General features: G+C 39.9%; 1 protein-coding gene across 2 annotated transcripts in view; it reads right to left on the reverse strand.

The window, feature by feature from the left end:
• hps5 (HPS5 biogenesis of lysosomal organelles complex 2 subunit 2) overlaps positions 1-13,600 on the reverse strand; it is a 60,232-nt gene that overhangs the window by 42,134 nt on the left and 4,498 nt on the right. For both annotated transcript variants that reach the window (XM_060838817.1, XM_060838816.1), the window contains exons 2-5: positions 8,214-8,422; positions 6,184-6,294; positions 4,258-4,322; positions 698-890 (exon numbers count right to left, since the gene is read on the reverse strand). In XM_060838817.1, the coding sequence (XP_060694800.1) occupies positions 698-890; positions 4,258-4,322; positions 6,184-6,294; positions 8,214-8,318 (474 nt within the window). In that variant the 5' untranslated portion in view covers positions 8,319-8,422. The remainder of the gene's footprint in view (positions 1-697; positions 891-4,257; positions 4,323-6,183; positions 6,295-8,213; positions 8,423-13,600) is intronic.

The raw sequence follows: 13,600 nt of genomic DNA on the forward strand, positions 1-13,600 counted from the left end.
TCTCATTAATTTCTCCAATATTACTTTGCTTACTAACAAATTTCTTTCAGTTCCACCTTTTCACTACAGACTGGATCTTAATTACTTCTTGAGTCTTCCCCTGCAAAGACAGAGGCAAAGCATTTGTTTAGATTCCCTGCCATTCTTCTATTCCCTATTTTAAATTCAGTTCTGTTAATCATTTCCTTTTCATATAATATATATTTATAGAAGCTTTCAAATTCTCTTTTTGCGTTTCATGCCATTTTATCTTCAAACTGTTCCTTCTTTATCAATTTCTTGATCCTTCTTTGCTAAATTCAAAAATTCTCATGCTTTATTTGGTAACTTTATAAGCACTGTTGCTTTTCATGTTGGGTATTTTTGAAAACTAAGCATTTATTCTTCCCATTTCAGCCATTGTCTACTTACTGTCAAACTTGTTCATGTTCTGAGTCAACTGCAGCATTTCCACTATTGCATCAGTTAAGCACACAGCACACATTAAACGTTAACTTTATGGCCTCATGGTCCATATGATCAGCTGCATCATGCATTTATCAATGAGTCCTTTACAATGTGAGGAATAATTTCATGCAGTAATATTATGCTATATGATTAGGATAGAATGAATACAATGGTATGATTTGCTCACCCTACTTCATTGCGACAGTTTGTAGATAGATAAGAGCATATTGCATACTAAGAAATCACAGACCTTTCCTTGTTTGGAGGAGTTGACTTTCAGGCCAGAAACCTTTCCTAGATTGTCTCCCACAAAGACACGGAGAGCAGTAGTATCCCAGCAGAGGGCTGTGACTTGTCGGCCTTTGTGTTCTGACGACACATAAATACGCTCAGGTTTCCCGCGCCGCTCATGATGCAGCTCCCACACAATCACATGTCCCTGGCTGAACAATGGAAAACACCAACAAAATAATGAGGGCTTGGACATCCAAGGAACTTGTTTAATGGAAAGCCAACATCTCTATTCTTCTCTAGAGTGAAGATTTTTCAGTGCTCTGAATATTTGTCTCTATAGCATGCAACATACATTCTCATCATCACTTGCCAGAGATTTAACATCTTTCCTGAAACATTTCTCTCTATCTCACTCATCCTGCAACATGCATCATTCAACACATTGACTGTCCTGTTGTTTTATGCCCTCTTAAATAGGGCATCATCTTGTACACAACTCATGATAGGCAAATCATCCAGTTAAACAGAGTCATATCATTTAATCAATACATGTGAAAACATGGTATTGTTGCCAGTGGACATGATTCAATAAAATCTTGATTTTACGAGTTCACCCTTCACTGTTGTTTAACATTAAGCCCTCCCTGATTAAAACAGGACAACAGGATATATATAAATCTCTTTCCATATCAAGGACAAAATTAGTTTTTACTTGGAGAAGTCTGAATTAGTAAGAAACAACTAAAGACTTGCTAAAGGCAACGCATATCCAATAATTTGAAGAAATAGAGCTGAAAGAAGTTTGAGCAGTAATTGAATTAGAACATAATTTCACTATGTTCCATGGGAACGTTCAAATGGCCAATTATCATATATTTGCAGAGTACAAGTTTTGCCAGGCAACGAAGTAAAGTTGAAATGTCAGACTGTATTAAATTGTTCTTTCAAAGACACAGGAACCCAAACAGATTTTTGTGCTGCAAAATGTTATAATTTAACTGAGCTTTTATTCAGCTAACCCAAGAAAGAAGGGTTAAACTACTTAATTCAAATTCAGACAAACAGTTCAAACAATTGAGTGGTTGTTCACTTATTTTTGATTGGGATAAATTGGCTAAGTGTCAGTCACTGTTCTTAAAGACTATTTTTGTTTAAGCAAGGTCATTGTGTATGACATTAAACGTTTAAGTTAGACAGAAAGATCAGGCAACTTTTGTCACTGTTGAAAGAGAAGAAAGCCTACCAACATGAGAAAACTACCTGTTTCTTAACCGTGGGGTGAGAGAGTTGTCCTATAAAGAGAGGCTGAATAAATTGGACAACTATTCTCTAGATTTTACAATGGTGCGCTGTAATATCATTGAAAACATACAAAATTATTCAGGGTTTGACAAGATAGATACAGGTAATTCCTAATGGCTGGGAATATTCAACATAGTTGCATAGTCTTATGATCGGGGAGAATCACTGAGATGAAGAGAAATGTCTACACTTGAAGAGTTGAGAATTGTTGGAATTCTTTACCTCAGAGGATCATGGCTGTTCCACTGTTGACTAGATTTAAAGCTGTGGCAGACAGATTTTTGTGTGTTGGGGAATCAGAGATATGGGAGTGGGCAGCAATATGGAGTCGCAAGATCAGCCACACTCAGGTTGAATGGCAGAGTACGCTCACAGACCGTTTTTTAAAGTGTAAGTATCACTGGCTGGCTAGCCTTAATTACCCATTCCTAGCTGCCCTTGAAAAGGTAGTGGTGAGTTGACTTCTTGAACCGCTACAGCCCATATTCTGTAAGTTGACCGATTATAGCCTTAGGAAGGGTACTTCAGAATTTTGACGCAGTGGCACTGAAGGAGCAATAAAATATTTTCAAGTCAGAAGGTGAGTGGCATGGAGGGTAACTTGCAGGTGGTGGTGTTTCCATATATCTGCAGTCCTTGAGTTTCTAGATAGAAGTGATCATGGATTTGAAAAGTGCTGTCTAAGGATCTTCGATGAATTTCTGCAGTGCATCTTGTAGATAGTGCACATTGCACTTGTGTATTGTATGAACAGATAACTGAACATCTACTTTATGACCCATGCTCTTACTACTGCTGGCTCTTTCTAGCACCTTTACCTATTTATTTCTGATTTAAAGCTCCAAGGAAAGCTTAATATAGCTCTATTCTGCAGGTGGTTCTCACATAAAGTATGTTTTAGCAGCACAATTTGGCTAGAAAGTCGCTGAAGAATTATGGAACGGTAGTTTTGAAATCGCTTACCTCTGTTCACAATAGTGCGATTCTAGTGGCGATCGTTTTGCACGCTTCATTCTGCACATGTACTTATGTCAGCTGCCGTCAGAGCATGCGAGAGGTACAGTACTAAACATTGTGCACGTTCATCTCAAAGATTAAACTAATGACTGTTCATTGTTCTCCCTTGGAGCCAAGAATATTCTTGTATAATTCTTGTGTAAGCACTGTATAAGTCCTGCAGAACTGCATTACTCTTTTTATATACCATTTGCTTTTCTAATTTGCTTTTGTACCTGCATATCACACACTCCAAACCAATCCCCAAGAAACAGTCAGAAGACAATCAACCACAACTACCCACTTCTCCAACACAACTGCACTCGAAGATGTTGATGATAACGACCCTCTGTCCCTGCATTAACAATAATTTTTTAATGTAATGTGTTAGATTTGCTTTTATGTTAATAAATATAATTTAAACCTTCATTCAGACAGTGCTATGCTTTGGGTGATTTTTGAGCGGCATGAGTATTATTTTTTGCTGATTTGCCCCAAACCCCACTTTTCCCATCAGCTCCATTATTTCTCTTAAGTGATTTTCTATTAAGCAGGGTATTGTTGGAATGCAACTACAGCATTATAGGAGAACAACCTGTATTGCTTTCTGAACAAAATGTGAATTCAGTGGTGGCACAGGTTACAGCCCTCAACTTAACTAATCAAAAGTGATTTCTTAGGGTCATAGACACATACAGCATGGAAACATATCCTTCGGTCCAACCTCTCCATGCCCATTCTTATTTGCCATAATGGCCCATTATCCTCTAAATCCTTCTTATTCATATAGCCATTCAGGTGCCTTTTAAATGCTGTAATTGTACCAGCCTCTACCACTTCCCAAGCAGCTCATCACATACATGCACCACCTTCTGCATGAAAACATTGCCCTTGGGTCCCTTTTATATCTTGTCCCTCTCACCTTAAACCTATATACTCTAGTTTTGGACTCTACCAGCCTGGAGAAAAAATCTTGCCTATTTAAAGGATCCATGCCCCTCATGATTTTATAAACCTCAATAAGGTCACCCTCTCAGCTTGGGCACAATTGAATATCAGTGAAGGTCGTGAAACCATTTTCTTAGATATGGGAAATGATGCTCACTTACAAAAGTGGTTAAAATTTGGAAGGTCAATCCTTTATTTTTCAATTTGGACTTAAAGAAAAGAGAGTAACCGTATCTATTAGTATTTTTGTAAATCGTGTGAACTAAGAGAGGCTGCTACAGGGCACTGGAAGAATCCAGAATTGAAATTCTAATAATAAAATATACTTGCCTGGTTGCCACAGCAACATAGTCTTCATCGTGCTGACAGCAAGCAACATGAGTAAGAGCTCCTTCCTGCAGTACAAAAAAACCTTTACAAATTCACATCATTCTAAAATCAAATACATAGCTTCACAAAATAAGTTTTGTTTATAATTAAAATAATTTGAACTTCTCTGCTGAGCCCTCATGTAGTTTTCCTGCAGACAGGGCAAAAATTCTGCTTTTAAGTCATTGAGAGGGAAACACTGCAGTGCTTGTACTACCAAAAATTTCAGCATGCAAGACAGTACGGTTGATCAAGGCATTAGAATGGTGGAGCTAAGAGACTAAATATGTTAAAATTACCAACTAGTCATGTTTAATTTTTCTTAAACTTGTCACTTGCCCTAACTCTTCCTCTGCTTAAATGAATATTTTGCATTTATACAAACGCTATACCAAGTGCTCAATGTTCCAAATCAATAGTTTTGAACACATTGGATGCTGGTTTTGCAAGTAAAAAAAAGGCCTCCAAATATAAATAAGTCACCAGTAGTTGAGGAAAGAATGTTGACCAGGGCACGAAAACAATCTTCACTCTTTGAATAATGCCAATGTTTTACATTAATGAGGACAAGCAGTTTAACATCACCTCAGAAAAAGAGTGCCAAATACAGCAGAATCGTGGCATGGCACTAAAGTATCAGCCCAGATTATCTGCTCAAGTCTTATGGGTGGAGTCTGAACCTATAGATTTCTTCACTTAAAGGAGTCTGCCAAAAGGGACTGTAGTGGGTAGTTGCTGGCTACAATAAGGTAGCAATACTTCACCAGTGGTCATTCATTATGTCTGAACCTACAGGAGAAACATTTGCAAGTTATTCAGTCATGGAGGGCACTATATTCATGCCTGATCCTGACTTTACGTATCTGCAAGAGAATGTTTTCTAGCAGGTTACTTCAGTGATGAAAAACAAGGGAACTCAATGTTATTTTTCTCTCACTAGGTTAGTCAGGACAATTGCAGCAGCCCTAATGCTGACCCACTTAAAAAAAAGCAAATGTAGTACAGTATACTGAGAAAAAGAACTGGGTTCAGGTCTGTCTTACTCATTTAAAAGGCAGGACATAACTGAGTTATCAAAGAGGTAAAGTCAGTGAAATTATTACCATATCACAAAATACTTCAGCATTCAGTATCAATTCTCCCTTGGCTGTGTTAGAATACATTGTATAAGATTATAGAGAAACAATTAATAATTTTCTATTTTTGACTTCTCACATACAAGTGATGAGCAATATTGCAAGAGGAACTGAATACAGAAGTTGAGAAGTTATGCTTCAGGTAAAAAAGACATTGGTGAGACTACATCTGAATTACGGCATCTGAAGTACTAGCCTCCTTATTTAAGGAAAAATAAATAAATTTAAAACAGTTCAGTGGTGATTTACTGTAATAAACTGGCAGGTTGAATTATTAGGAAAGGACAGGTTAGACTTGCACTTACTGAAGTTTAGAACAATAACAAGCAACCTGAGTGCACAAACCATATCCTGAGGGTATCTTGACAGGGTAGATGTGGAAAGGTTGCTTCCTCTTGTGGGAGAATCTAGAACTAAGGGACACTATTACAAATTAGGGGTCACCCACTTAAAGACAGAGATAAGGAGAAATCTTTTGCACAGAGGGGCATAAATCCTTGTAACTCTTCTTAAAGGGTGGAAGCAGAGTCTTTGAATATTTTAAAATGCAGAGGTAGATAGGTTCTTGATAAGCAAAGGAGGTGAAAGATTACTCGGGCAAGTAAGAATGTGGAGTGAGATCTCACTGGCAGAGTGGGAATGATAGGCCATGTGGCCTATTCCTACTCTTAATTCAAAAGTTCACATTTTCATCCTAAGAAAACAGGTCTATATAACATAATTTCTATGCTGATCCAATTCAATTTCTTACCTTGTGGGTTAACATTAGTCTTTGCTTCCAGCCATCCTTTTGAATTAGATGCAGGCCACCAGCTGAGCTTCCCACAGCTAGCCACTTCCGAGACACTGACAAGCACGTACACTAAGAGAAAAAAGATCCTTCAAACGTGCACTGTAATATTTTCACAGATATAATATCAAAGTTATCTTTCCACCTTCTGAACTCCCGCCCTCCCCCCCCAATCAATCCTTACTAGAATCTCACACCAGTCACTATATGAATCTGTCCTTACTCAGTGGTCAGTTTCCGTCAGTTCAGAAGAACAAAATATTCGGATGACATAAAGCTGTTTGGGAATGGGAGAGTAAGGAAGATGTAAAACTTTTTTCAGGAGGATTGGGAAAGACTTAGTGATTTGACAAGAACTTGGTAGATGGAATATGATGTGGAAAAATGTGACATTTACCATTCCTGTAGGAATAACAGGTAGGCCATGTATTTCTTTGATGGTCAGGTGTTGGGAAATGTAGATGTACAAAGAAACTTTAATGCCCTTATCAATAAGTCACTGAAAGGTCACATGCCATGGCATAAAGTTACCAGAAAGGCTAATGGAATGGTAGCCTTTTCGCAAGGGGGTTTCAGTACAGAAGTGAAGTATTGACCAATTGTATAGGAGCTTAGTGAGGCAGTACCTAGAGTACTGTACACAGTTTTGGTTTACTTATCTGGAGAGAGACATTGTTGCTACAGAGGGAGTGCTATAAAGAGTTACCAGACTTCCTCCCATTGGTGGGACTGTCCTGTAAAGAAAGATTGGGAAAACCGGGCATGTATTGGCTCGTTTCAAAAAATGAAGTGCTCTCAAAGTAAGGGATAGAGGATTTTGAGAAAAATGTTTGGAAAAATTTTTTTAGGAATCTGCAACACTGCGCCTGTAAAAGTGGAACAGGCAGAAATCTCACAACATTTAAGATGTATTTAGATGTTCATCTACAATGCTAAGGCATAAACAGCTATAGGCAAAGTGCTGAAAAATGGGATTAGGTTCGGTGGCTGTTTTTGACTGGCATGGGGGCTCCTCTTCTGTGCTATAGATCTTTATGATGATTTATTAAATCCTGCAAAATTCTCAAAGGAATAGACAGGGTAGATACAAGCAAGATGTCTTCTGCGATCGGGGTGTCTAGATCCAATGGTTCAATTTAAAATAAGGGGGTTGCTATTTATGAAAGCGTGAGAAGAATTTCTTTATTCAAAGGGTGGTGAGTCTTTGGAATTCACTACTCCAGAGGGCTGTGGAAGGTATCTTTGAGTATATTTAAAGTAATAGTTGATAACTTTTTGATATTTTTGGCATAAATGGTTAGGGAGATAAGTGTTGGTAAGAGACATTGAAGTGCTTGATCAGCTACGATCATATTAAATGGCAGAGCAAGCTTTACAGGCTAAATGCTCCTATGGATACACAACCTCCTAATCCTTCATTCAAATTATTAACATAAATGATGAACAGTTCAGGCTGCAGTATTGCTCCTCAGGAAATACCACTTCTCACATCCCACCAATGAAAGTTTGGCCTTCATCTCTCCTCTTCATGTCATAACAGAAAGGACATGGCAAATGTCATACCTTTGTCTTTAACATCCCATAGTTCCATTTTAACAGAAGAGTTTACATTTCCCTTAATTTGTAACAGGAACACTGTGCTGTTTTCCTACCATATTTCTTTTTCCCTACGATCAGTGCAAGTGAGTTACTGTGCAGACCAAGACGACAGGACTTAAAGGAAAGTTGCCTGAAAACTATTGCACCTGTAGTGTTCATCAAAATATTGTCATTATCCATCTCACAGGAAAGGTCTACAATTCCCATAGGTTCCTGACAGTTGTAAGCGACAAAAACCCAGAACTAACACAAAATAGATCATTGGTGCATAGTACGATCTGATGATTGGATCAACTTGGATCAATATAATCACTCAGTTTCCCTCCAATAAAAATATAAACTTCAATTGATGAAAGCACTGTGATTTGCGGCCTTCCCACACCTCCACTCACCTTCAATCTGCTTGAATCTAACCGCAGAGCGGATAAAAGGGGATCCAGGGAGTCCAACTCTGTGAGGACATGGCTGCATGACTCTGGGAGCACTGGCAATGACATTGCAATGGTATGTGAATGTGTTTCGATGGAAACGAGAAAACTGACAGAAGATATGATTCGGAAATGTTGTTCACAGTCTGTCTTACAGATTCTCCATGTCTGTGCTGTGGAAAGTAATTGGATAAAAATCACTGGGAAGCAATTTAACTTCAGTCAAAAGACTTACTCATCCACCAGAACAGTACAATTTAACATTATCGCAGACACCATCATTTCAAAAACATAGCCATTGCTAGCTAAAGGTCAGAGAAAATAGGAAAGTTGAAGCCAAGTGTGAATGCATTTATTCCAGCTCTCTAAACAACTGGGGTCCAGGATAACAAACTACTTCTATTTCAACTTATGAGTATATAAATAAATAAGTGCATAATCATAAGCACACCACAATAAACATACACAGGATGTCAGGAGTATATGGGAGATGTCTCTGAGGGCTCAGACCCTTGAGCACCAGTTAAGCTACACACCCATGTCAGAAGGGGTGTCTGTAGGGGAAAGTGGTGTCCCACAACTCTCCCTGATATCTCCAAGCAATTGGTTGTGCACAACAGTAACATCTTAATCTGCAATCGTGCAATACTTGAGAGGGGTTTATTAGTTTCAGCCAGTGCATGTAGGGGTATGAAACAAGTGATATTGGATAATGCAGTTCTTTCATCTTCCCTTCCATTAAAGTATACTATCATAACATGAAAATAACCTCCAATAATGCAACTGAAGCACAAGAAAGGCTTGGTTTACGTGTAACACCCAACCCCAGCGCCATTAATAAAGCAGAGTCAGGCATGAATCAGATAGTCCATCTATAAATTCCTGGCTACCCTCCCTCACAGAGATGAGGCTACTTAATGAGGTGAAATATTTTGGATCCATATCTTGTATCGATAAGGAATTATTTATATTAAATGAAGTAGAGGATTGTTATTAATGGTAGCGGCTGTGTGCAGTCACAAATAGATTGCCACAGGGCTCAGTATTAGGTTTACTGCTCTTCACAATCTTTATTCATCATCTAAACAAAGGTATTCTGAAAACCATTCACAAAACAGTATCTGAATGAGAGACAAGTGCTACAATCCGATAGCATACACCTGGCAGGTGACATTCAGCCAGGTGTTGTGTATTATGCACATGGATAGGGCTAACACCAAACACGTATATAACACTGTACAAGCATCTGAACAAAAACTGAATAGGAAAGAGACTCATGTATAATACGGCATAAATCTCTACTGAATCATGATCAGTGCCAGTGGCATAGAAAAAACTAAGCGGACAATTCTTAAATCTTGTGAGGACAACCATGAGGTAGTCAGGTCAGTAACAGTCAAAGTGCTCAGATAATATATGTAATTTCTGCATCATAAGTATGTATAGATGCTAGGATTTTGTTTTCTAGCAAGTCAGAGAGCATGGAACAGACCCTGTCCCTGACTGACAACCCGTTCACACATACCACATTCCCAAATTAAACTTGTCCCAACTGCTTGCGCTTGGCCCATTTCCTTCCAAACCTTTCCTATTCACGAACGTATCCAAATGTAAAGTTGTAAAAGTAACGAACCACAAACCCCTGCTAAGGATACCTAAAAAGGACAGGGAAGTACCACCCACAGCTTCGGGCTGAATTCATCGGTGGGCTCTTCGTCTGAGTGCAGGACACCATCCAGGAGCAAAGTGGTGAACATGGATGTCATGACACATGCCACTGGTGGACACACCGCTGGTGGTGTTGCCACCTGAAGAGTCCATTCTGGTTTTACACTTTCTGGACACCCTTCCGGTCATTGCTGACAATATCTGATAGACCAATGGACCAAGGAGTGGCAGATGTAGTTTAATTTAGATAAATGTAAGGTGTTGCAATTTGGTAAGACTAAAAACAGGGCAGGACATATACACTAAACGGTGAGTTCTAGGGAGTGTTGCCAAATAAAGACAGCTTGGGTTCAGGTTCAAAGTTCCTTGACAATGGAGTTGCTGGTAGACAGGGTAATGAAGAATCTGCCACACTTGCCTTTATTGATCAGTGCACTGAGTAAAAGAGTCGGGATGTCATGCTGCAGCCGTACAGGACATTGGTGAAGCCACTTTTCCAATTTTGCTTTCAATTCTGGTTATAGAAACGACATTGCTAAACTTGAAAGGATTCAAGTTAGATTTACAAGCATGTTTCCAGGGTTGGAGATTTTGCGCGATGGGCAGAAGTTGAATGGGCTGGACTGGGGCTATTTTCTCTGGAGCATCAGAGGCTGAGGGGTGACCTCGTAGAGGTTTATGAAATCATGAAGCGAATGGATAAGGTGAATAGCCCAGGTCTTTATCCCAGGGTAGGCGAGTTCAAAACTAGAGGGCATAGTTTTATAATGAGAGGGGAAAGGTTTCAAAGGGATCTAAGGGGCAATGTTTTCATGCAGAGGGCAGTGTGCATATGGAATAAGCTGCCAGAGGAAGTGTTGGAGGCTGGTACAATTACAACATTTAAAAGGTACCAGAATGGGTATATGAATAGGAAGGGTGTAGAGGGATACAGACCAAATGCTGGAAAATGGGAGTAGATTCGTTTAGGATTACTAGTTGGCATGGACGAATTGGATCGAAGAGTCTTGTTTCCATTCTGTACATCTCTATAACTTTATGTAAAAACGATGATATCAAGTTGTTCGATCACCATAGTCTTATCAAATTACAAGGGCTGCTCTCTCACTAGACAGAAGCGACTGGTAGTGTTTTAACCTGAAGGCCACCGAACCTCAGGCGAGGGAAGATGTTGAGAAGGAGAGTCCTTCATGGTAACCTCAAACAGCAATGGGAATTGAACCCACGCTATTGGCATCATTCTGCTCTGTGTGGATGCATCCCCAGGACCTGATCAGGTGTACCCTAGAACTCTGAGAAGCTAGGGAAGTGATTGCTGGGCCTCTTGCTGAGATTTTTGTATCACTGATAGTCACAAGTGAGGTGACAGAAGACTTGAGGTTGGTTAACGTGGTGCCATTGTTTAAGAAAGGTGGTAAGGACTAGCCAGGGAACTATAGATCAGTGAGCCTGACATTGATGGTGGGCAAGTTGTTGGAGGGAATCCTGAGGGTCAGGATGTACATGTATTTGGAAAGGCAAGGACTGATTAGGGATAGTCAATATAGCTTTGTGCATGGGAAATCATGTCTCACAAACTTGATAGAGTTTTTTTGAAGAAATAACAAAGAGGATTGATGACAGCAGAACAGTGGACGTGATCTATATGGACTTCAGTAAGTCATTCGACAAGGTTCACCATGGGAGATTGGTTATCAAGGTTAGATCTCATGGAATACAGGGAGAACTAGCAATTTGAATACAGAACTGGCTCAAAGGTAGAAGACAACGGGTGGTGGTGGAAGGTTGTTTTTCAGACTGGAGGCCTGTGACCAGTGGACTGCCACAAGGATCGGTGCTGGGCCTACTATGAAGAGTGTTATCTCAGATTCCAAAGAGATCTTGATCAGATGGGCCAGTGGGTTGAGAAGTGGCAGATGGAGTTTAATTTAGATAAATGTGAGGTGCTGCATTTTGGGAAAGCAAGTCTTAGCAGGACTTGTACACTTAAAGGTAAGGTCCTTGGGAGTGTTGCTGAACAAGAGAACTTGGAGTGCAGGTTCATAGCTCATTGAAAGTGGAGTCGCAGGCAGACAGGACAGTAAAGGCAGCGTTTGGTATGCTTTCCTTTATTGGTCAGAGTATTGAGTACAGGAGTTGGAAGGTCATGTTGCAGCTGTACAATACATTGGTTAGGCCACTGTTGGAATACTGCATGCAATTCTGGTCTCAAGTTGTGAAACTTGAAAGGGTTCAGAAAAGATTTACAAGGCTGTTCCCGGGGTTGGAGGATTTGAGCTATAGGGAGAGGGTGGATAGGCTTGGGCTGTTTTCCCTGGAGCGTCGGAGGCTGAGAGGTGACCTTATAGAGGTCTACAAAATCACGAGGGGCATGGATAGGATAAATAGACAAAGTCTTTTCCCTGGGGTTGGGGAGTCCAAAACTAGAGGACATAGATTTAGAGTGAGAGGGGAAAGACATAAAAGAGATCTAAGGGGCAACTTTTTCACACAGAGGGTGGTACATGTATGGAATGAGCTGCCAGAGGAAGTGGTGGAGGCTGGTATAATTGCAACATTTAAAAGGCATCTGGATGGGTACATGAATAGGAGGGGTTTGGAGGGATATGGGCCAGGTGCTGGCAGGTGGGACTAAATTGAGTTGGGATATCTGGTCGGCATGAACGAGTTGGATCAAAGGGTCTGTTTCCGTGCTGTACACCTCTATGACTCTATATCTGAGCTAAACCAATTCCAGATATATCAAGTACTCACAGTGGAACTTTCAAATATGGTTAATTGGTATTGGAGCTTAACAAGGGAATTCCAAATTTCTTTTTCCCTAAATTGGTCTATCCTTTTACCTTTCCCAGATTATTAGATGCTACACTGGAGTCCTGATGCTCACTTTCCTGTCCATCACATTCACATGACTTCCAGCCCTGGGTAACAGGGTTTTATGATTTGACTTTAGAAGAATAATTGGTGGCTGAGAGAAGTCCTTTGAGGCTTTGCAATCTTGGCTCCTATTGCAGCTGCATGTGACATCAATTTTTTTTCCTCGTCCCAGTTACAGAGCTTACATTCTCATAGCTTTGCAATGGTGTAGGAGAGTGAAACAATATCGCACTGTAAAATCTGGCTAATACATGACAACGCATACCAACTCAGACCAACGCAGGCCTACAGAAACTGAGCCAACATTGTCCTAAGCTGCCCAACAATCTGAAACAGCAGAAAGTAATAAACCATTCAAATCTACCAATTGCTCCGGAAAATAATATGACACATCTCCTAACTGGGGAGGTGGTGGCATATGGGTCATGATACTGGACTAATAATCCAGAAACCCAGACTCATGATCTGGAGATAACAGCCTGAATTCCATCATGGCAGATGGTAGAATTTGAATTCAATAAAGCCGTATTTTTTAAAATTCCAATGGTCAACTGTTATAAAATCCATCTCATTAACTAATTTTCACCATGAAGGGAATCTGCTGTCTTTACCTGATCTGACCTACACGATTCTAGATCCACAGAAATATAACTGTCTCTGAACTGACCTCCAAGTAGCCCTAGCAAGCCACAGTTCAAAGACAGTTAGAAATGGGGAATAAATGGCAACAGTGCCATCCTGTGTAAAAATAAAAATAAATCAAAATCATCTGCAAGCACTATACAGGCAGCAACAGTAGGGTGTGA

Source organism: Hemiscyllium ocellatum, chromosome 18, assembly GCF_020745735.1.
Source record: "Hemiscyllium ocellatum isolate sHemOce1 chromosome 18, sHemOce1.pat.X.cur, whole genome shotgun sequence".
NCBI classification, from domain to species: Eukaryota; Metazoa; Chordata; class Chondrichthyes; order Orectolobiformes; family Hemiscylliidae; genus Hemiscyllium; species Hemiscyllium ocellatum.